General features: G+C 41.2%; 1 protein-coding gene across 3 annotated transcripts in view; it reads left to right on the top strand.

Annotated features, from left to right (window-relative positions):
- THRB (thyroid hormone receptor beta) overlaps positions 1 to 25,201 on the top strand; it is a 39,351-nt gene that overhangs the window by 3,834 nt on the left and 10,316 nt on the right. For 2 of the 3 annotated variants that reach the window (XM_054384772.1, XM_054384775.1), the window contains exons 2-4: positions 16,309 to 16,409; positions 21,922 to 22,069; positions 24,726 to 24,931. In XM_054384772.1, the coding sequence (XP_054240747.1) occupies positions 16,309 to 16,409; positions 21,922 to 22,069; positions 24,726 to 24,931 (455 nt within the window). Of the gene's footprint in view, positions 1 to 4,340; positions 4,669 to 16,308; positions 16,410 to 21,921; positions 22,070 to 24,725; positions 24,932 to 25,201 lie in introns of those variants that run through there. The other variant, XM_054384773.1, reaches the window with a different exon arrangement.

Raw genomic sequence — 25,201 nt, 5'->3', positions numbered from 1 at the left:
TCCATCAGAGATGGCTGTTGAGAATGAAAACTACCAGAGGATCTATAAATAAGAAACAGTTGTTTTGTAACATTTAACAATATGTATTAGAAAACTGTGAGCTGAAGAATACAAATATCTATATGACTGTTAAGAATTTAGAACAATGCATTTAATCCTTGCAACTCCATGTTCAAATGGCAACATTTTTAGACCAAATACTGAATTTTTATTCATCTGCAATGCATAAAGTGTGAACAACATCAACATAAGATCATTTGGTCCTTTAGAAGCAGCACTCTGCCCTGAATAGTTGGAATGCTCTGCAATACCTCCCACAGACTGATACTGCCAAATCTTTTAGAAGTGGCACATAGGGGCCCTAACTGTAGCACTGAGATAGCCAGGGCTCTAGACCAGGGGTGCACAGTTTGGAATCAGCCAGGAGAGTATGACTTTTGCAGGTAATATGCCACCTGAACCTTCATGCAGGTAGCAGAGTTACACTGTGAAGTGGATTGTGCTCAACTTGAGTGGTTAAAGAGTGCCATCAGGGGCACGGAGTCCCATCAGGAGCACTGAGTGCCTTGCCTTAACCTTTCTCTGAGTTTATTTTGTAACTGAGTCAAGTCACAAGAGAACTGCAGATTAGTGGGGCATAGAATTGATCATTAAAAGGTTTAGTTGGAATTTTTAAACCAAGAGTGGATGAGGACCTGCCTGGTCTAGCTTAAGGTATTCTCTCCTGCAGACGTCTCCTTTCAGGCACTCTTGGCCTCGCATCTGCCCAGTGTAACAGCACTGACTGCACTACTCTTATTTCTGGTTTCCACCAGGGTGAGTATTTAAAAAGCTTTGGGGCATTTCAGACTCATGCTCAGCAAGTAATTTCTTTTTTTTTTTTTTAAACTGTACGGACACCTCAGGCTGTGCAGGGTTCAAAAGTTAGATTTGCTGCAGTATGGAAGTTTGTATTTTATCACTAGCCTGTTTGCTCACACCAGGGGTTTTAGTCCGCTGGTAATTGATTTCCATGTGTTCACATAATCAAACAGTTGTAAACTAATATGATTCCAAGCACACTGCATCACCAAAGGGAATAAAAGTTCAACATGACATGAGTGAAAGACTTAATATTCAGATCAGAATAGGAGGCAAAGAAAAGTTGTTAATGTTATTTTCTACTCTACTTTGAGACTTTCGATAAAGACCCTGTATGAGTGTCTTGTATCAAATGACTTAATTCAAAGTGACATGAAAGGGGCCTGCAGGATGGGACTCTGAGAGACTAAGATGAAAATATTTTAGGAGTATTTCAGTTTTAATAAGGATGCTAAATCTTTGCAGTGTTCTTTGAAATGATTTGTTTCTAGGGGAACAACAATTTGCAGTGCTGTAAACCTCTGTAATGTTAGCAGACTGCAGACAAAGAAGCCCCATCCCCTAGCAATGTTTATAAGTCCTCTTTTTTTTTAATCTGAAAAGGCTTTTACTTATTTTTCTCTTCCTCCTCATTCTTCACAGTAATGTAATTTCCTTGCAGTATTATAGTAATGCTGACATAAGCAGTACATATGTCACATTTCCAAGCATTATTGACATAACAATAGAAAATAAGAAATGTTTTAGGGGGTTCTTTTTGGGATGAAAATCAGTGACGGGCTGTGCTGCACCAAGATACCATATCCTCAGGTGCCATCCTGGCTGGGGTGGCTCTCTCCACACACAATCAATTTCCTTTATTTTTCACAGTAACAATCCTGAATCAAAGCAGGCAAAATAGTAAGAGAAGGGGAAAATCACAGGAATTTTGATTTATCAGGCAAAACAAATCCACATGGGGAAAAATTCTAAGAATTTAAAGCTTTGTTCTCCAAGACCTTTCTGGGCAGTGTAAAAGTATCTAGGTGTTCTGGTCTGCTAACTTGTAAAATACAGCCTTACCTCTCTGGAAGCTCTCACAGGAATTCCTGCCAGCTGCACAGGACATTGGTGGTAAATAAACAGCCCACTTGGTGCCTTTGTGGAACATTTTCTTTCTGGGGAGCGTAGAGAAGTAAGGTTGGTAGGTTGAATGTACATTTGTATGTACTACAGCATTACCAGTTGATTACATAAATGGCTATGGTTGGGGGATCTGTTGTGAGAACTGTTGCAGAGTTTCTTAGGAAACTCAGTGTTACAGCTTGAAGGGGGAACTTTAGCCTAGTTCCTGACTGCAAGGCTGAAACTAAAAAAAAAAAATAAATTACCATTGGATGTACAAGGAAAAGAACGCTAAGGTGTATAGAATTCATTGGCTTGCTAATGGGGATATAGAGCAGAGGCAGAAACAGTTCTTGCTCTTTCCTTCTTCTGTTGCTTCTGCTTGCAACTTCTCTCTCTCTCTCCCTTCCATGGCCTTGCCAGGGGATCTCTGTTGTGACTACAGTGTGAGGTAATGGGAAGGAGGTAGGGAGTGGGAAAGGAGGTGAACGGTGCCCCTGAATCTGTCTGGGGGTTCTGAGGAGTTTTTGTGTTGTTTATAAATTGTAAATATCTCTATTGTACTTATCTTGTATATTTTGTATGTATTCATTGCATTTCATATTTCTAGGTTGTAGTTTGCTTGCAAATAGAGCTTCCTTTGCTTCCATCCCAAACTGAGCTGGTCTGAGTGATTTATTCTGGGGGTGGTTCTCCAAATTAGTTGGGGGGTAATTCAACCCTCCACACTCAGGCGTGGGATTTTTGAAGTACTGAACATTCACTCTGGAAAATGTGAATCTTAACTAAGACACACTTCTTACCACAGACAAAATCGTGGTAAAATCTAGACCATGGGCATGAGCTAACATTAAAATCAACTTATATTGTGTGCTTTTTCATCTTGTATTTCACAATGCTGTTTGTTTCGTTAGGTCTCTGGTAGAAACAGCATGTAGAATGAGGGTTCATTTGTGTTCTACTTCTGGGATTTCAGTGACAGTGCTCTTCAGGGAATAAGATGTTAGTTTAAATTGCTGGAGTTTTATCAGAATAAAGTAATTTTGGAAATTACTTCAGCTTCTGTAGAATTAATCTTATAGAGTTAGTTTTTACTTCCTAAATGTATTATTCTTTTCTGAGCAAGTTAATAAGCAATACATGTTTAAGATGATTCTTTTCCAGTTGGTGGGAAAAGAACTAAAACTCCCAGCATGAATTTTAACTTCTCTGAGCCTCACATCCTTATTTGGCATTTACTCTGTTGCCTGCACATTAGATAGCAATGTAATGCCCAGTTCTGACCTATTTCACTGAATGTTTGAGGATCATTTAGGTGCATGTTCATCAAGGTTGTATTAAGCAAGGCATATTAACTGTTATGTTTTGGGAGTGCAGTAAGCAATTAGAAGATGATGTAGTTTTAGTTCTGGTGGCATTGGCATAGGTGAACCTAATAAAGCAAAACCCATTCTCAAGTCTGCTGTCATAAAAGATACACTTCTAGGAATAGTTCATTATGAAACCTCAAAGGTAACAAAGCAGTAAGCAATTATCTTACTGATAATATTTAAATAGTGTCCTTTTTTTGCTGATTATATTATTTTTGAAGCTTCCCACTTGTTGAACTCAATGGAAATTACCTCCCCAAATCCCTGAAGTTTAGAAAAGCTGCTTTTCCGTAAAAGCATTACCAGGTAGTGGGGAAGGATTGTGTATGTGTGGAAGGCTGGGGAGATTCATGCATGTAATTCTGTAAAACAAAATCAATAAAGCTAATGACAGATTAAGTTGCTAAATTTTGTAAAACTAGACTGCTGCTTGGGTCATCAGCACAGCACTATTGGATTTTCTATGGTTTAATGCTGAAAAACAGGATTATTGATTTTAGGATTTTCAGCATATCCCCTCTGGGAGTTCTTAAGCAGTCTTTATAATGCTTCACACTTAAGTTGACAACTACAGTGACATAACTGTGTCTTCCCCTTAGTAATCATTTTCTAATCATATTGGGCAAGGCTGAAATGTTTTATAAAATGATTATTTCAGACAAACGAGGGAACAGGAGGGTTGTCGAGATGTTGCCGCTTTGTCTGGTGGTCATCGCTACCTGCCTGCCATCTTCCCTCGGAATTAACTTACAGTCACAGATTAAGACCTTTGACTGTCATAAATCTGCTTCCCAATATGTTTGACTGGCAGGGGAGTTCACAAGCTGTCCCAATATAAATAGGATTTTAGCACATCAGGTGCTGCTCCGAAGTAAAACGGGCTGCCTGGCAGTCGCCTGTGCCGGTGTATATTCATCGCTCCTCTCCCTTTCCATGTGTATGCATGCCTGCCTGTGTATGCATGTGTGTGTGTACGTAAAGTACAAGCTGAGATAGGCTAACAAAATGAACTACTGTATGCAAGAAATATATGAAGTGCACCCAGCTGCTGGTGGCAATTGCTACATGCAGTCCACTGATTATTGCACATATATCGAAGATAATCAGGGTTACAGCAGTTGCGATGCTCAGGTCCTGCACAGTAACAACATATATATGGAACAGGCCTGGGCGGTGAATCAGCCTTATACCTGTAGTTACCCTGGAAACGTGTTTAAAAGCGAGTACTCTGACATGGACATGGCCCTGAATCAGTACAACCAACCTGAATATTTCACCGAAGAAAAACCTACTTTTTCTCAAGTGCAGTCGCCATCGTACTCTCAGAAGAAAGGTAGGGGCAATTTATTTAAATAACAAAAAAAATTAATCTCTTTTTTTTTTGTTTTTGTTTTGCTTGAAACTTAACAGTTGCAGCAGTTGGCTCAGATACATTTTTGAATGTGAAGGCTGCCTGTTCGAAATTGAAAGCAGCAGTAACATAGGTTGCTAGGTGATTGTAAGGTTTTTCTGCGAGTGGTGAGGATTTCTAAGCACTTTTTTCTTAATCCATAAAAGACATTTGCAAATATATTGCTTGTTTTCTGCTTTCTAGGGCTGTTAAGTTAATTTGCTGCTCAGCAGTGAGCTAGATAAGAAAGTTTCTCTTCTGAAATGTCGTCGTTATATGTTCTGTATCTTAAAGCTGTGTGGTTCTGATTATATACAAACAATTCATGTGAGTCCTTATTATCAGTAAATGCAAAGTTTGTTTGCTCACCAACTTGGATAAAATGTTTTGAAAATAGAACTGTAACTATATATGGGAAAATAATTGCATTTAATGGAGTTACCGTCTTCTAAGTGAAAGCCATGCAGTTTTTGATTATGCAGAGCAAAAAGAAAAGACTGAAAATTCAAGCATCTATCTATGCAAGAAAGACTATTCTGCTTCCAAAACGTTGATCTAATCAACATGTTTGTGAAAGATAATCAGTGTATTATCTGATCCCTCAGAGTTAAATAATTTCATAGGGTTAGGATTTATTCTTTTGCTTTCAGGTAAACAAAGCAGATTCAAAAAGAGCCCAAAATTCCAACAAACACTTGGAAATGTTTTCGATGTTACTTGTTCTGAACTCAGAAAAGCCAGCTGATGTATACAGACTGTACATTCGCTGCATTTCTTAAAAATCACATTAATAAAGAATAAACATACACAGACAGGTGTACCAACTTTGTGTCATTTTTCTCTTAAGACCATATTTGCTGTATATCATTATCCAAAATCCAGATGAATCTGATGTAAGTAGGCAGATAGAGGAAACGTCTTTTACCACTTCTGAAGTGGCTTCGTAGTAAAAAGTAGACTGTTTACTCTTATTAACTGCATGGGAAATGGAAATATTTTCCTTTGTGCAGGCAAGATTCGTTAGTGCTTGATTCAATAAATCTGCGTTTTCTGTAGGGAAAAAAAAGTCTTAATTTTCTGCTTTGAACACCATTGTATTTCATAACAAAGGAAATAACTTTTACAAATACTGTTCTAGGAAGATGTAAGAATATGATCAAATCTTGGACTAAATGTAGTTGTCAATAGTGCTTGGTTTTGTATTGAGCAATGTTTTATGTTCTTTTTAAGAATATTTATCAGCTATTAAGGCTTAACTAATTGATTTTCAACTCTTCATAGTCTTTTTTTCCGTGTCTTATTTTTTGTTAAACAAGAACAATACTCAGGGTTAACTTAGAAAAAAAAATCAAGCCTTGCCTGTTGCAAAGTCGATGAAGGAATTTTTTATAACATTAAATGTTGTGAAAAATAATTGATACACCTAAATTAGAGCTTTGAGGAAGTTATTTCAGCACTCAGACACCTGACATCTGCTCAATTTCAGATGTTGATAATTGGTTTGGTGAAGAGCACACAGAGCTGTTTTTAAACGCTGTTTGTTGGCTCTTGTTTTCTACCACCTCAGTTTCACTAAGAAGTGGCAGTGAATTTTGGGAGAAGCTGGCTTCCAAGCAGGCTTTTAATTGATCATTCATGGAGACTGAGCAATGTTCTCTGGGCTTCTTTAGAGCCTTAATACTGTGATAATAAAGAAAAAGTTGCCTCCCTTCTGTCAAACCTTTGCAAATGCTGAGTTTGTTAATCAGAAGAGATCTGAAGTGGATGGAACATGTGCATCTTCTCTCTTTTTTTTAATGTTCATCTTTTAACCAAGCTCTCATAAAATGAACGACTCTTTTAATCCTGTCCTAAGAACAGAAGGCTCTACACAAGGCATGTGGGCCTGTATTGATCCAGAATTGATTTGGGGGAGGACGAGGGAGTTTGTTAGAGAAGCTTGGTAATAGCCTATTAAAGCAAAATTAAGTCCCTAAGCAGGTGTTTGTGAGGAGTCTTTGAGTTGCAGTTGGCATTTTTGTTAGTAATCTCAATAATATGCTATTCAAATCAGATTGGCATTTACAGTAGCACAGTAAGTTCTTTCCTATCAAAAGTTTTGCTTGATATTCTCTGCTCTAACTTTGTGAAGAAAAATTAAAAAGACAGTCTTAAAACCATCACAAATGGTTAAAGTGTTCTTTTCCTCCAGGAAATTAAAAAAAAAAAAAAAGAGAGAAGAGTAACATTTTATATGTTTTAAAAAATTCACATTTATGATGAGGAGTTTAATTACTTCTCTATCTTTATTTCACTTTAAAGGAATTCAGAAAAAAAGAACTAAAACAAAACCAGGAACCAAAGACTCCAACAATGTGTCACTAAGGGAAAAAAAAATAAGCGTGTAGGAAATATAGCCAGTAATTTCAGAATATAAGAAAGCACTTAGGGTGCCCTGGTCGTTACAGTGCATTCAAAAAATATTGCTTTCTGATTATCTGTCACAAATTCTGATGGAAAACTTGAATTTTAAAGGGAAAAAGAATTGTGCTCTGGAAAATCAGCAGTTGAAGTGTGGTTTCAGCTTTGCAGGCACTTGTTACTTTGTTATCTTTTGAGCTGTGTAGTAGATGTTGTTAAACTGTAGTAGTACAATATTCCAGCAAGAGTTAAGCTGATCTGTTAAGGAAGCCCTTTTGGACCAGACCCTACTTTGTTTTCTGCATGATGCTTTGAAATCTGAAGAGCAGAAGAGGGCTCATCATTGTGTGAATGAGATTCTATTCTCAGTTCTGTCCCAGAATGCTTAAACTGGAATATTTTTCCTCTCTGAGGGTGCCATCAGCCATGGTGAGTTTGCAGCACTGCGCACTGGATGGGTCATTCTCCAGGGCAGCCCATGCCACCCTGCCCTTGCATAGAAGCTGAGCAGATAGGCAAAAGTGTCCTTGGAACTCTTTATGCTGCCCATATAGTGAGGAGGAGTACCCAGTGACAGGGCAGAGGTAACGCAGTCAGGAAAGTGCAAAAGAAATATGTGCAGAGGTCTGGGAAACCTCAGTATCCCCACGTGTGACGTGGGGACAGTGTTTTGGCTATTGGGACAACATAGGAAATAGATCTGCAAAGGTTAACAGTGGGGTGAGAGTTGGCTTCCACTTTGCACAGTCATTTCACAGCCAAAGTGAACGAAAGATGCCCACAAGTGTCTTTGAGGTTGGATTTAGCTTCTGGCTCTGTGGGGGTGGACCAGAAGTATACAGAGGCTGCCCCCAAGCCAAGGGTTTGCAGGTTTTCACCTTGCTTCCCAGGTACAAGGTGAGGTTAATACTGTCTTTTTAAGGGCTTTTGGTATGGGGGAGAACAGGAGTTCAAAATGTATTATTATTATTGTTATTATCATTATCATTTTTATTGTTATGTAATTGTCATTATTATTTTCCTTTCTATTTTCTCAGGCAATTTACATGCAGCTGAGAGTAGGTACAGTGTGACTGCTGGAGTGTGTGACTGAATTAGTCCTAACTGAGTTCTCAGCAGCGTGAACACGTTAGGCTACTGTCTGAATATCTAACAAAATGCAACATAGAGGTTTATGTCAAAATGTCTCCTCCTCAGCACAGGGAGTATCTGTGCATATAATCAATTTACAGGAACACTGAGCAATTGTCATCTTGGCCTTTGTAGCAGAGCAGCTCCCAGTATGCTAACGATTATTTTGGGCTTAAATGTGATTAATTTTGCTCTTGACCACTCACCTATGGAAGTAGCACTGGTCAGGAAAATTGCATTTTATTCAGAAAATCATTATGCATTTAGAATTATATGTTTCTATTTTTGGTAAAAATAACAGTGGGGAAAAAAGTTCTCATCTCCCTTGCTGTAGCCTTTCCACAACCAAATCAAGGATGGGAAAGTGAACCAAATCATACTTTGCTTTTGCTTCAGTCATAAAACTGACATTCAGTGAGGACTAGATTTAAATAAGAAGTTACTTGTGATACTAAGCTAGGCTATAAAAACCTTTAACAATCACAGATTCACAGAATTAACCAGGTTGGAAAAGATCTTCAAGATCATCAAGTCCAACCTATCACCCAACACCATCTAATCAACTAAACCATGGCACTGAGTGCCTCATCCAGGCTTATTTTAAACATCTCCAGGGATGGTGACTCCACCACCTCCCTGGGCAGCCCATTCCAATGACCAGTCTTTCTCTCTGTGAAGAATTTCTTCCTCACATCCAGCTTAAACCTCCCCTGGCACAGCTTGAGGCTGTGTCCTCTCCTTCTGTCACTGGTTGCCTGCGAGAAGAGAACAACCCCCACCTGGCTACAACCTCCCTTCAGGTAGTTGTAGAGAGCAATAAAGTCTCCAGACTAAACACCCCCAGCTCCCTCAGCCACTCCTTGTAGGGCTTGTGCTCCAAACCCCTCGCCAGCTTTGTTAACATGAGTGTTGTGAGTATTTTACAATATTCATGGAGGAATACGTGATTTGTGTCAAGTAAAGAGTTAAGTTCAGTGAATTTCGTTTGGAAGATCGTTTTCAAGGGGCTCAATTTGACCTCTTATTAGACAACTCGTAGATAAAGGTGGCCTTGTCTGGCTCTGCCTTGGAATGTGTGTGTCAGATAAGTATGTGGGAGTTCTGCAGTGTTCTGTGAGAAAGATGCTTTTACTCTCTGATTCTTTTTTTTCTCTCCCGAGCACTTCAGAACATTCTGGGGGCTTATTATCATGTCCTGCCTTCTATTTAACATAAGTCTGTTTATGTAAATGAGATAACTATATAAGAAGGAGAGAAAAACTATTGCTTTGCTGTATTTTCATCCCTTTTTCTCAGCCCAGCACGCTGTTTTCCTTGCTTGTCCTTATTCTTAATAAAACTTTAAAAGACGCTTTTGGTTAGTTCATTTACTACAGTGAGGAAAAACTTGCATTTGACCCTTGCATTAGTGCTTTCTGTACCTGCAGGTAATTGGTAATGGGTACAAGTACAGTACCGAACACAGCAGTTGGGCTAAAATGTTTTCAGGACATCTGTGCAAGATACACTGCTGATGATAAGGTTTCTGACTCAGCCCAGGGAACAGGGGTAGTGCATAGAAAAGTGATCGAGGAAAAGCGGCTATAAAATACATCCCAGATTCTTTCTTCAGAAAATCTTTTGCCAAATGATAGTGATTCCACAAATCAAAACCTGTCAGAAAAGATCAGAATTGCAGACGAGCAATTAGCTTAACGAGGAATCTGCTGATCTGTTTGACAACATTTTCAGTGCTTCCAGGCTTGATGCAGAAACAAGGAATTTTTCTCGGTGGGAGTAATTTAAAGAGAGTGGGAAACAAGGATCAGTAGATCAGCCCAGCCTTCCAGATCAGTATTGATAGCAGCACAAACAAGAGTGGAGGCTGCTGTTATCACTCACCTCTGTCTTTCTCCAATAAGCACTCAGCTCAGGCATGTTCTGCACAGGAGTATCGAGGGCGATGTCTGGGTGGTTCCTGTAATTCTTAACATTTGCAAAGAGCTACAGTGTGGCTGTGGAATCAGTTGAACAGCAGTTAGGAATCTTCAGTTCTAATGCAGTCAAGGATTCTCAAGGTAGTAATTAATTTTATCTGTTTCATTTTCATATTGCAGTGCCTGGTAAGTGAATACAATCTCGCTGAACAGTCTTAACCTCATTTAAGTGAGTGGTCTCTAGTCACACAAACCATGTAAGACACGAGAAAGATTTCAGGGAATTTATGTAACACATGACTCTGCCAATGTACAGTGCAAATCAAAACACTGAATAATGGTCTTAAAACACAGGCGTCCTTGTGCAGTAGAAAAGAATTTTCCTGTTTGCTAGGGATAAGCCTATGGTGGATCAGAAACAACCTAATAAGGAGCATCTGATAGGCAGACACCACTTGTTTACATTTCTATCAGTTGTATCCATGTTTGGTAGTCAAATATGTTTGGGGTCATAATTATTTTTAAGGTGTGGTTTAATCCCTAAGACAATATTAACATTATCTGTACAGAGACCTGGAGATGTAAAGTCTGTGCAACAATACTGTTAACAAAACTGAAACTGGTTCTTGACTTTTCTCAGAGCATGTTGTGTTTTTTCAGTGTGTTCCCAGGTACAGTGGGAAAACACAGTATCCTTTTTCAGGGGTTGTTTTCATTTCAGTAGCTTTTATTTGCCCAGTGGGTGTTGTGTGGGGGCAAGAATAGCCATCAAGGATCTCGTTTATGTCTCTCCAATCTGTTACACTGTGCAGGGTCACACAGACTGCTTTAAGGTATCATTGCTGCAAATGGTGATTTGAGACCGCAGCCATGCAGCATTAATGAAGCAGGGTACCTCAGATGGCTGCATCAGTTAGCAGATCTTGTTCTGGCCGTACCGCTGCTGGGACAAACTCGTTGCGTGTTCTCCTGCTGCAGGGAATTGTTTCTTGCCATGTACCTCGGCCGGCAGCGCTCCACTTAGGATTTACAAGATACTGTAAATCAGTAGCAAGATTGGTCATAATACATATACATATAATACAATATGTACATATTCTTTTGGACAGGGGCAACTGGTCCTGCTGACTGCTTAACCTTGCCAAGGCAGTAAGATTAGGTGGACTGGCAGATGGGAGTCTGGAAACGAAAGGAAGTGTTTTAGGATGAAGGGGAATACCAGACATGGCAGGTCAAGATCATTCATTGGTGTTTTCAATTCAAAGCAAAGATACAAGGAGGAACTTAGGCTGAACGATGTTAAATGACTTTGAGGATCATACAATGTAGACCAAGTGACAGTCCATGACGATGCTAGACTACAGCAGACTAAGGCTTGAAAGACCAAGCAATGATATTGGTAGACAGTTTGGTGAAATTGGTGTTGCTCTTGAACAGTTCCTCTTAGCTACTTAAATAGTAGATTTTGACCAAGAAAATAAGGATGAAATAAGAACACCAGAAATAGAAACCTACCCAATGTTCCCATGAGATTTGTCATCAGACATTAATTTTTCATAGGAGAGCATCTGGGTTACTCTATCCAGACAGCATCTACTTCTTCCAGAGTTTTTTCTTCAGAGTTATTAAACACAAAATGCCAAAGTACTTGCTGATACAAGAGACAAGTTCCTGTTAGTCTGCCCCTCCTCTTTTTTTCTCCAAGTGCTACAAGGTGTGAGACAAGTCTGTTGCTCTGCCTCTTCCTCAGACTGTCCAATAGACAACTCTGCTGCCATCCACACCTTCCCCGAGAATCCTCATGAACAGCTTCCCTGCTGGTACCAAGTTTAAAAACACTGGTACATTTCTTCTTGCTGATACTGTTCCTAACTCAGGAGTAGTAGCAAAATGCAATGAGCCTGCTTGTTTCAAGTCTTAAAAATTATTTTGCATTGAATTCATACAGAGGTCAGACAGGATATTTGCAACTACTACAAACAATTTATGGTGGACATTACAGGTTGTAAGAACTGAATATAAGTCTTCTTATTCCTCTGCTTGTCTGAATTATATCTTTTTCAAATACTGCTGGAGGTCCATTTTTTTTTTTTAAGCAGCTTCTGACCCCATTACCTGTTAGAAGGTGGCTTAAAAATTGGACAAAAATGTGCACATCACTCTCAGATTTGTGATGGAAAGGGGGAGAATATTTATTGCATGCTTTTATTGCTAATGATTTCTTGAAACAAGATTTTTCTATCCATGTTTCCTGTTGAATCAGGGAAAGAGTTCCAAGTGTGCGCTTACCTTGTGGCATGGACATAATCCTGCAAAAGTGGTGTACATAATATTTAGCATTAAGTAACTTAAATGGCTGGCACCTAACAGCTCTGATGGAGCAAAGCTGGGAATGTGGTTGCAAGTAATGATGCCATTTTTAATTCTGAACTAGCAGTGCCTGTAGGCCGTTTCTCTTGTCTGCCAGAATGGAAGCTGTGCCCTGGGCTGGATAAAGGCTCCAAACGTCAAGAAGGAGATGGACAGCAGTGGTCACATGCAACAGCTACTGTATATATTTAAGGAAGCAGTGTAGACAAGTGGTCTCCTGTTCCTCCAATAGAACAAAAGCTGCCATTACATGAGCCGTGCTAACCAGATTATATACTTAATGAAATGTAAAGGCATTTAATTCAGAAGTAATTCCTGAGGAAGCAAACCAGAGATGCTGAAATTTAGAGGACATTGTGTTACACTAAGCCTGCACTTCATGGATAGCAGTAATCAGTAACAAGAAACCATTAATTTTTACGAGAAGCTTAGCAGGAAGTTCTGCATCCTTTGCTGGCTGCTGTCTCCTGCATCAGCTCCACGTTATGTATGTGTTGCATGTGCAGAGGCCAAAGGGGGGCAGGATGGAGATAATAGCCTCTGCTAATCCCCCACTGGCATAATGTCCATTAGGGGTCAGTGATGTAAATTAGAGTCGAAACCCTACTGTGTCTCCTCCATCAAGGTCACAGAACCTCCTCCACATGTCCACCAGTCTTTTTCCAAATACATCTTGTTCATCATGAAGAAATGTAACATAAGTGTAAATCGGATCAGTATGATCTCAGCTCATTCTCCCACTCCCCTTTCAGATGCCAGGGAGCAAACCTGAGATGCGAGTACCTAGGCATGGCTTCAAGGTTCTCCTGCTTCCCAGCATTACAGAAGAGGGATCTGTGTTCTGTTTGATTTGAGGTTTTCATAGTCATCCTTACACCAGATGTACAAAGCAGACCATGCAGATACATCCTGCTTCTTTCTTTTTTTAATTGCTCTCCAGCCCCCAGAAGGTTGGGGTATTTTAAGATGAGTTAATTTCAAGTATTTTCTCTGCATTTCTGCTTTTCTCTCTGGAGAACCCCTGGCAAGTGGAGCCTTGGGAAGGCACTTTCTTTTAAGCTGTCTGTTACTGAGCTGACCTTCTGGCATGTTAGTTACAGGATGGCCACCCCTCCTGTAGCGTTCTCCAACAGCCTTCTGCTGCCCTGAGTCTTGTTGTTGGTTGCCTTCCGTGTGACTGTGATGTGCCGAGTCCCTGAGCTATACTGAGCCATACTGGTGTGAGGGCTATATGAAGACAGTGAGCTTGGAATGTAGTCTAACATGTGGTTCTGCAGCCACATACAAAGCACTCTCCCTCAACGCACTCATAAATTGCACTCTTCCAGTTGGCAGATGATGCAAAACTGGGAGGAGAGGCTGATACACCAGATGGGTGTCCTGCTGTTCAGAGGAACCCAGGCAGGCTGGAGAAATGGGATGAGAGGAATCTCTTGAAGTTCATCAGAGGGAAATGCCAAATCCTACGCTGGGGGAGGAATAATAAATGCAGCAGTACAGGCTGGGTCCCAACCAGCTGGAAAGCACATTCTCTTGCAGTACTTGGGGGTGCATAGTGGGCAGCAAATTCGATGTGAGCCAACACTGTGTCCTTGTGGCAAGGTAGTCAACAGTATCCTGGTCTGCATTAGGAGGATCATCACCTGGTTGAGGAAGGTTATCCTTCCTGTCTGCTCAGCTTTGGTGAAGCACTGTTTGGTCCAGTTCTGGACTCCTCAATACGATAAAGACATAGGCATGCTGCAGTGAGTCCAGCAAATGGCCGCAAAGACAACAAAGGACCTGGGGCATCTGTTCTGTGAGAAACAGAGCTGGGACTGTTCAGCCTGCAACAGGGAAGGCCTAAGATGGGGAGGGGCAGGGGAGGAAGTGTCTTAATAGTGTGTATAAATACCTGATCCCCTATCCAGGTAGAAGACAGAGCCTCACTCTTCTCAGTGGTGTCCAGTGAGAGGACAAATGGCAACGAGCACAAACAGAACTACAGGAAATTCCTTCTGAAGACAATAAAATTACTGGGTTTCATCACTAGGAGGGTGACCAAGCATTTGCACATATTGGCCAGAAAGGTTGAGGAGTGTCTATCCTTGGAGATACTCAAGAGCCATCTGGACATGGTCCTGAGCAATTGGCTCTAGATGGCCCTTCTTGAGCCTGCAGGTTGGGCCAGATGACCTCCAGAGGTGCCTTGCAACCTCAGCCTTTCTGGGATTCTCTGAAATACTTACTTGCACTTGAACAACCTTATGCAGTTCCTTAAATAGCTGCACTTTCCTCTTTCCCCTCACAGTGAATCTGAGATCTCTGTGTTATGTTTTTACAGAATTTTTTCAGAAGGAAAAATTAAGTACCACAAATCCATTAATTATGAGTCATGGGAACGCTTACTTTGAAAGGTTTCTATTTTACACTATTTGAAAGTGCACTTTGATTTATAATTACTTTTTCGGTTGCCATCAGAATTATTTTTGGGGTTTGTTCAAATTGGAAATACGTTATCGAAACAAATGTCATTCCAGGATGAGAACCAAGCATTGCCAGTGGTTTTCACAGCAGTAATATTTGATTTCACTAGCTGGGTGTCTGGTAAACCCTTTCACAAGAGAAAATGTCATTCTAACACATATACACTCACACATATTTCACAGAATCACAGAAACATTCAGGTTGGAAAAGAGCCTCAGGATCACCAAGTCCAACCCAGAACCCTACCCTACAAGGTTCACTCCTAAACCATAGCCCCAAGCACCACAGCCAAACCATCTTGAAACACATCCAGGCTTGGGGACTCCACCACCTACCTCCCTGGGCAGCACATTCCAATCCCTGACCACTCTTGCCAGGAAAAAATGTTTCCTACTGTCCAGTCCAAACCTACCCAGTGGCAGCTTGAGGCCATTTCCTCTTGTTCTCTCACTAATTCCCTGGGAGAAGAGACCAGCAGCAGCCTCTCCACAACCTCCTTTCAGGGAGTTGTAGACAGCAATGAGGTCTCCCCTCAGCCTCCTCTGTTTCACACTAACCAGCCCCAGCTCCTTCAGTTGCTCTTCATCAGATTTATTCTCCAGGCCCTTCACAGCTTCCTTGCCCTCCTCTGCCCTGGCTCCAGCACCTCCACATCTCTCTTGCCTTGAGCTGCCCAAAACTGGACACAAAACCCCTGAATGCCTGTGTATATTTGTCCCAAATTCAGGCTGTATTAAGTATTCCTGCTGAACACACCCAGGTCAGATGTGACCAATACAGCTTGGGCTATCTATTGCTGATACTTCTCTAGCCATACCTGTGGAGCTGTTTTGAAACAAACAGTCACTCAGTAAATATTTCTTACTACCAAGTCCTGAGTCACCCTGCAGCCTGTGATCTCATCTTCAGTGCACAAGTCTATTGGGGAGGTTGTCAAACAGAACAGAGAACTATGTTGTATGTCTCACTGATTTTTTTTTTTTTTTCATTTCAAAACCTTTGAGGTAGAACCAAATATATTTATTTTTCTAAGGCAATATTTCACTCAAGAGAGAGCATGTTCTTGGCCTGCCTCTTGTGCAGTACATGTTGGAACAGTCTGAAAAAGAGTAGCTACTAGAGACTGTTACTTTAAATGAGTCTCTAAAGTAGTATGGGCTTTTTATTCAGGAAATTCAGTAAGCTCAGAAGTATGGGGCTGGTAGAGAAGATCTGCAGTGAATTTTAATCTAATATTTTTATATCAAACATAGATCACTTTATATTGAGTTTACATGCCACATCTTCTTTTTCTTTACAGGGTATATCCCCAGTTACTTAGACAAGGATGAGCTGTGTGTAGTATGTGGGGACAAAGCCACCGGATACCATTATCGCTGCATCACTTGCGAAGGCTGCAAGGTAAAAGGCACAGTGGGAAAGCGCAGGTCAGAAATAGCTCTCCGGCTCCTCCATTATACAGGCTTCCTGACCCGGGCTGCCAAATAAAACAAAGATTAGAAGGGCATGAGAACATCCAGTACTGATGATAAGCTGTATCTGGCCATGCTGCTGCTTTTCATATGCATAAGGAATATAATTGATTTTTACAGGGTTTGCTTTTGAAAAGAAAATGAGAGATTTAGATTTGCTAGCTTCGATGTTTCTATTTTTTTTAATGTTTCTTTGGCTGTGTCTCAGCCAGTGTACATCATCATACTCCCAGCAACTCCAGTGAAGCTGTTTGTGCAATAGCTGACCATGAAGAGTCTGCAGCAATTAAGTGTTCCAGTGCCTCTCATCATCACTGTGAAGAAGCAAAAACTCAAAGCCCTTCCACATGCTCGTGCATCAGTAGCATCCATCACTTTGGGAAGCGTTGACACCCAGTTAGAAGTTTCAGAGAGATTTGGACTTTTTTAATATAAGCGTAATGAAATGTGCTGCCAGCCCTAAACTGCATCTCCAAAGCTACACATAAAATTGAAAAAGAGATTGCTTTGGGCAAGTAAATAAAAACCAAACTTGAGTAACACGGCCTGGCACATCTTACATCATTTCACTGCCAAAAATTGGCCTGAACAGCTTGAGATCGTCTAAGAAAGCTATTCTTTCCTGCAGAAAGAAGAAAAAAATTGTTTTTCTGAACAAATGGGACCACACATGTCATGGGCTAGTGTCATGGGACTAAACCACAGAAGTCATATTCTGTTCATCCCCAAAGTGTGGAATATTTGAATCTGATCTTTTGAGTTTGGATTGGCTTTAGAGCCAATCCAAACATCTCAGTAACTCTGTGCTGAAGTTGTTTCTTCAGTTGTGTAGCACTGCCCCAAGTAACACGTATGAAATGCACAAAGGCTTAAATATCCTTAGTATGTCCTGAATCTGGGAAGGAAGAATAAACTGCACTAGTACAGGTTGGGAGATGATCTGCTAGAGAGTAGCCCTGCAGTGAAAAACCTGAGAATCCTGGTAGACAACGAGTTCTGCATGGGACAGCAATGTGTCTGGTGGCCAAGAAGGCCAAGGGGATCCGGGGTGCATTCAGAGGAGTGTGTCCAGCAGAGCCAGGGAGGTTCTCCTCCCCCTCTACTCTGCCCTGCTGAGACCTCACCTGGAATATTGCATCCAGTTCTGGGCTCCTCAGCTCAAGAGGGACAGGGATCTGCTGGAGAGAGTCCAAGGGAAGGCTGCAAGGATGCTGAAAGGATTGGAGCACTGCCTGGTGAGGAGAGGCTGAGTGCCCTGGGGCTGGTTAGTCTGGAGTGGAGAAGATTGAGAGGGGATCTGATCAATGTCTATAAACATATGAGGGCCGGAGGTCAGGAAGGAAGGAATAGAGGCAGCCTCTGCTCGTGCCCTGTGATAGGACAAGGGGCAATGCATATAACTCCAGCACAGGAGGTTCCACTTCAACACAAGGACCAACTTCTTTACTGTAAGGGTCACAGAGTACTGGAAGAGGTTTCCCAGAGAGATTGTGGAGTCTCTTTTTCCGGAGACTTTCCAGCCCTGTCTGGATATGTTCCTGTGTAACCTGCTCTGGATTCTATGGTCCTACTCTGGCAGGGGGGTTGGAGGTCACTTCCAAACCCTAACATCCTGTGATCCTATAGCTGATTTGTGGTAATATTCATGAGTTTATACACATACATACATACATACATACATACAGAATATGTATGAAAAACATACTCATATCTGAAAAAAAAAAAGGAACTGAACAAATTATTCTTATGCATTTGCATCCCATATACCAGATGACGTTAAATGTATGAACATAATTTAGAAGCAATGAGAAGTTATTGGCAGTGTGGCATTATCTTGCTTCACAGTATCACAAAACATCAGAGGTTGGAAGGGAGCTCCAGAAATCATCAGGTCCAACCCCCCTGCCAGAGCAGGATCACCCAGGGGAGTCTCCACAGGAATGCATCCAGGTGGGGTTGGAATGTGTCCAGAGAAGGAGACTCCACAATCTCTCTGGGCAACCTGCTCCAGGGCTCTGTTACCCTCACTGTAAAGAAGTTTCTCCTCATGTTGAGGTGGAATCTTCTTTGTCCCAGCTTGTACCTTTTGTTCCTTGGCTTATTACTGTGCACTACCACTCAACAGCTCTGTCTCTCACAAGCTTTCCTACTTTTGTTACCCCAATTGAGTATTTCTTTTAGGCATAAAGTTTCTTTTTGTGCCTACTAGCTAATTTAACCATAGAGCAGGCCACAAGCTACTTTTATCTTCAGATACAGTTCTTCTGTCTGGTGTCAAATTTAAAGTAATGCTTATGTGCATGAGGAACTGAGCTAACAGTGTGCAAAAAGTACTTCATTCTTTTCTCTTACTGTTGGCTGACAAACAGATGGTTTGCTTTGGTTTCTTTCTTATTCTCTCAAACGTATTCATTGTACAAGCTGAGTTCTTTGTGTGGACACTTTCAGCCCATGCTTTGGAGGATCTCCATACAGCCTTCAAGTTGTGTGATTATCAGCAAACTTGTATGTAACCAGTTGTCAATGAATTTGACGTTTACTATTTGCTTCCACCCAGAATCACTTTAATTTTGTGACAAAATTCATCTGGGCTGACAGCCAAAAATTTGCTTTGGCAAGTGCAAAACATCCTCACACATGATCTCTGAAGAGCAAATTGTAAGGAATTTAAGGAATTTAGGAAAACAGTAGCTGCCTTACTGTGAGATGTGCTTTCTTTTATTGATGAAATTAACAGCTCTGTGATTAAATGTTTGGACAAACATAGAGAGCAACTTCCTTATCACATTGTGTCTAGAGATGATCAAAGATGGGCTTTGCAAAGAGTTTCTGAGAAATGAAAAGCAATTGGGAGATGAAACATGCTGTTCCCAACACAGGCAGTGAGGAGCCGTGTTGTTCACAGGCTCATAGGATGTTAGGGGTCAGAAGGGACCTCCAGAGATCCGAGTCCAACCCCCTTGCCAGAGCAGGACCATAGAATCTAGCAGAGATCACACAGGAACTCATCCAGATGTCTGGAAAGTCTCCAGAGAAGGAGATAAAAGAAGAGCTGTGTTAAGTTCCATACAATGTTTGGAAAACAGAAGTTGAGTACCACTTGCTAAGACTCATCACGGATTTTTTTTCATCTCTTGCTATTCCCAGAGACTACCTGGAACCACCTGTATGCCTGGTGGTTCAGAGCCATCTTTGCTCTTCAGGGGTGAAAGCAGCAGGGCCTATCTCTAGGAATTCATCACAGGGTTGAGAGTGGATCCAGACCCAGTTGTTGGGTGGATGAGAGTTTGAGGCCTGATGCAAAGACATCTTGCCTGTGACGTCCTGAATTTTGGCTCAGCTCAACACGTCTCAGTCTTGCAAAGGCTCACACACACTTTATGTAACTCAGTTTCATTGAGACTTCAGGTCTTGTCATGAAGGAAGAAAGAGTTGTGCTCTTGAGCTGAGTCAAACTCTCATGAGGCCAAGGCTCTTTATTATAATCTCCTGTGGAGTTAGGAGTGCAATCCAAAATACATTCAAAATCCTGTGTTCAGATAAATTTTGCCACTGCTGTAAGATTTTACTGGGTATTAATTAACATAATTAAAAGCAGACCTTTCACCTAGAGGAGTGAATCACAGAATCACAGAATCAATAAGGTTGGAAAAGAAGAGACTGTTCATTAGAGAGAATCCCAGATGAGGAGGCTGTGCATTAGGCAAGACCTCACTTCAGTGTTGCCATTGTTTTCTTTGGAACCAGAACCGTTCCCAGTGGCCTCAGTCAAACAGGACCGCGATCCCAGTGTATTTTATCTGTCAGGGTGGATCCAGGCTTCATTGCTGAGTGTAGACAATCTCAAACAATGATGAAGCTTGAAATAAAGTGGTCTAAATTTCTTTCTTTACAGTCCATCTTGTCAACATCATTCAGTCTCAGGAAGCTTATCCAGCTCTTACAGAAGCCAGTAAGAAAAGTCATGTTGAAATTTGTATCTGAATTAAGTCTGTAATGTTCAGAGATAAGGTGATTCTGATTTCTTTACCTAAGACCAAGGTCTATGGAATGTATACATCAATTAATTCAGTGGAGCTACATTAGTTCTCATGAGCCTGGGATCTGACCTGATATCTGTTTTGCAACTAGCAATGCAGATCTGTATTATGATAGATCAATAGATAAATAGAGAGGGATCTCTATTGGTGATGTTTATTTTGAACAGATCAAATCCTCCTCTCAGGAATACAGATAATTTTAAAACTTTGGATCCATTATTTACAAACACACTCAAAAAATGTGTAAATTTTGTTTGCAGAATTCTTAGTCTTGCCCAGATTTGGTTGAATGCTTATTTGACTTTGACAGAAAGAAAGGAGTAGAACTGTTCTTGATCCGTTAGTATCACATCCATCATTCTTACTATTGACAGAAGCTGTTCCATAATTAAAAGTATGTATATGCCTCTAAATATCTCTCAGAATGGTGATTCAAAAAAAACTCTGTAGTACAAATACAAAACAATAACAGACAGAAACATAAGACTACTGCTCCCTTGGTCCAGGGGAGCTGAATGTAGTCGTAGTAGCCCCATATAACAGGGTGCCATTGGGTGAAGAATGTATGAACCCCATTACTGCTCTAGCACTGGAATTTCAGAAATGCAGAGAGCAAAGAATCTCAGAAGTCTTCTCAGAAGTTCTTTATTTTAGCACTGTAGAGTTCCCAGCATGACAGAGTTTCAGTGTCCTTAACAAAAGTAGTCCCCGAAGCCCTTACAGACAAAGCAGCTAACAGAAGTCTTGAGTATATCCCTAGCAGTACATCCCTAGCAGCGTCCCTAAACCCCCCAGTCTCCAGTATTGCTCTAAGCAGCTGCTTAAATTCTCTTTCTTATCAATCACTTAACCAATAAAACCCAACCACATCTATAAGCTACAATCTTTTCCCAATAAGAGGTGCCAGTGCGTCAAGGAGGTGGCTTCTGCAGCATGTTCTAATCCAAGGGTGCCAACATGCCAGGCTGTTGTTCTTGGCACCCATGGGATGTGATTGTTTTGCTCTAGGCAGCATGCAGTTGGTCAGCTAGAAAGCATTTCACAATCCCATGTCCTCTGCATGCATCCCAGCTCCTGTTTGCAGAATAGTAGCTGCAACATAAGACTTCAAGAAAACATGTAGAGAGTGTTTGTCCCTCGAGGCAACATTACTCAGGCCTTTACTTACCTAAGATGTCTGTATGATTTTTACTTTCAGGGAGGAAATGTTTCAGGAAACTCAGAACCAAAATGCCAGACACTCTAAACCTGTTTTGTTCTTTGCCTCTTTGAGAGTTTCATGGAGTGGGGTACCTTATCTTGCATATTTTGGTACATTCCTAGCAAACCAGAGAGGTCCTCAATTGGAAAAAACACTGTGACATGCTAATGCTTTCCAATGTATTTCTTCATTGCTCTCAGGGTTTTTTCAGAAGGACCATTCAGAAAAACCTCCATCCGACCTATTCCTGTAAATATGAAGGAAAATGTGTGATAGACAAAGTGACGAGAAACCAGTGCCAGGAATGTCGCTTCAAAAAATGTATCTTTGTTGGCATGGCAACAGATTGTAAGTATAGTTCCTGGTCTTCTTTCTTCTTCTTGTTGTTGGGTTTTGATGTGTGTGTTTGCTTAAAGTTGATTGGTGAAGATTGTTGAAGCAGAGCAGAACTGCCAGCCCTTTTTTTTCTGTTTTAATAACTTGTAGCCGGGAGTTATATTTACTGCACCAAACCACTTTCATATGGCTGTAATTTTTTGTTTATCCTTCACCAGACTGCAGCTTCTCCTGGCCTTACCCAGCTGAATAACAGTAGGAATGTGCACTCTTTGTCAGAGAGGAGGGAAAAGTGCATCTAGATGGACACTTTACTTGAGAAAAAAATACCTTGTTTAGAAAATTCTGGAGGATGTGAAATTGAATGTCGTTGTGTGAGTCATCCTGCAGTTGTTTGTTTTATTTTTAGCCTTGAAGAAGTTATCTACTGCAAAGAATTCTACTCTCATTCTGAAGGACTAGAAAGTATGGCTGTAAGATTAACCCTTAGGGGTCTTCTATTCCTGCTGTTCCACAGGGATTTACATGGATAACTTCAATTAAGTGCAAATGGGAGGTGATCCAATAAATCCTCCTGTGCATTAATGTTAATGGTTGTTGCCAGAAGAATGGGCAGGGAAACAGGTCAAATAAACCACAGGAAAATATTCTCACTTAATATCTTTCATTGTTCATGTAATGTATAACTGGCTAGAGGGAAGCAGAAGAAAGGACACCATTTCATTTTAGCCAGGTTGACCTTCAGGAAAGGGGCTGGGTGACCCTGGTCACAAGTTCACATCCAGTCCAGCGTGATACAGTAGGCAGTGGTGAGCATCAGCCAGGTAGCAGCTGTACAGAGTGAAAAATCCTGCTTTGGCAGGGGGGTTGGGCCTGATGATCCTTTGGAGGTTCTTTCCAACCTCTAATGTACTGTGATACTGTGTACTGTGAAGTTCCCATGAGCCTGATTCTGACCAAGAGGTGCCATAACCACACAGCTGCTATGGCCTTTGTGGGCTTCACCTACATGTGTGCCGAAGGAGCTGTCACTGAGCGTGGCAGACAGGCCAGCTGTCCTCCAGCTCTAGAAGGGTTTCTCCCACCTTTGGGTTAAAATGTGTGAACAGAAATGTGTAAGCAAGGTTCACATTGCTTCTGCCAGCCACAAGCTGTGGATCAGAATAGTCCTCATCTGCTAAAGCATGCCATTCTCTTTGAGTGGCCTCTTCCTGTCTGCATGGAAAATGGGATAAAGCCTTCAGTGGTGGGCAGAGATGAGCAGTCCTGAGACTTCTGTTTCTGATCTCACTGGAAGCAGTGGGACTCCAGAGGAATGCTCCAGAGCAGCACCATTTGTTAGGGCTTAAGGAAGGAGCTAAAGGATTTCTGATCATGTCATGCAACAGGTAGTTGAGCCTCCTATGAATAAATACCCCCCACCTTCTTAAATTCACATTACCTTCTGCTGGCTACATACTTCAGAGCAGTGAGCATGTGACACTACTTGGAAAAAAAATGTGCATCTCTCCTAACATGTTCAAAAAAAAAGTGCATCTCTCCTAACATGTATTCAAAAAATGTGCATCTCTCCTAACATATGTTCAAAAATGTGCATCTCTTTTAATGTGTTCAAAAAATGTGCATCTCTCCTAACATGTGTTCAAAAATGTGCATCTCTCCTAACATGTGTTCAAAGAATGTGCATCTCTCCTAGCACGTGTTCAAAAATGTGCATCTCTCCTAACACGTGTTCAAAGAATGTGCATCTCTCCTAGCACGTGTTCCACATGCATTGTGGGAGCACTTTGTTTGAGTCCTCTCAAACTTGTAACATATTCATTTTATTGGTGGAATCAGCCACTGAAGGCAATGGCAGTGTACAAAATGTTGCCAGAAGGGTAAGTTGTTGTAGTGGGGTTAGGAATTACCCCCCGCAACATCAATGTGGAGAATTACCCTCCAAAATAAATCACCAGACTAGCTCAGAAGGTTTGGAAGCAACTGAAGCTCTATTTACAAGCAAACTAAAATCTCGAATTATGAAATGCAATGAACATGTACAAAATATCTCTATTTACATATATTTTCAATTTATTTACAGCACAAAGACCCCACTGGATAAGGCAGGGGCTAACAACAACCTCCTTCTCTCTCCCCCCTGCTCTGATACAAGGGAAAGAGGAGAAAGCGATTGGTATAGCCCTGCTAGTACTTAGCCACAACAGGGAACACAGCCAAGGTCAGCAAAGCCAAGCAGAAACACTTCCTATTAGCAGCTAGAGTGAGGTGGCAAAAAGAGACAGAAATGTTTATGCAACTATTTTTTATCCCCATTAGCAAGCCAATGGAATTCTTTAGACCTTATTATTCTTTTTCTTTTATATCCAATGGTAATCTATTTACCTTTAACTGTTTTCTACTCCAGGTCTCTGGAATTTTCCTAGGCATCAGCCTATAACTGTAACAGTCATTCCTTGCAGTCCAGGCTTCTGAGAACACAAAATTCAGAGGGAGAAATAAGAACTGTGACAACTATTAGCTGAAGATCTCTGGAGGTCCCTTCCAACCCCTAACATTCTTTGATTCTGTGATGTAGCATAGAAAAAGACCATAGGCATGAAAAAGACCAAAGTTCAGACAGCTCTAAGAGCTTGTGGCCATTTGTGTGTGCTTTGTCCCCTGCTAGTGGTGTTGGATGACAGCAAGAGATTGGCAAAGAGAAAGCTGATAGAGGAAAATCGAGAGAAGAGACGTCGGGAAGAGCTGCAGAAAACCATTGGGCACAAACCGGAGCCAACGGATGAGGAATGGGAGCTGATCAAAATCGTCACTGAAGCACACGTGGCCACCAATGCACAAGGAAGCCATTGGAAACAGAAGAGGAAATTTCTGGTAAAGACTGTAGCTTTTTACACTGCTCTTGGAGCTGTGCCCCTTTCTCTTTTCTGAAGCCCCTTTGCAACATTGCAACCCCAGACAAAGGCTCTATCAGCCCTCTGTTGGCATTGGTGAGGATTATTGTAGTTAACAACTTGCTTAGTCTTGCCTGTAGCTCAGTGTTTGGTCAGATCATGTATTTCAAAAGATAAACAGCATATTGCTAAGTTAAGGCTTACCCAGCTGGATGCTTTTAATGTGCTGTGATAAGAAAAATGCAGAATA

Source organism: Indicator indicator, chromosome 11, assembly GCF_027791375.1.
Source record: "Indicator indicator isolate 239-I01 chromosome 11, UM_Iind_1.1, whole genome shotgun sequence".
Classification (NCBI taxonomy): domain Eukaryota; kingdom Metazoa; phylum Chordata; class Aves; order Piciformes; family Indicatoridae; genus Indicator; species Indicator indicator.
Note: the sequence above shows the minus strand (reverse complement) of the source record. Positions and strands in the feature narration are given on the sequence as shown.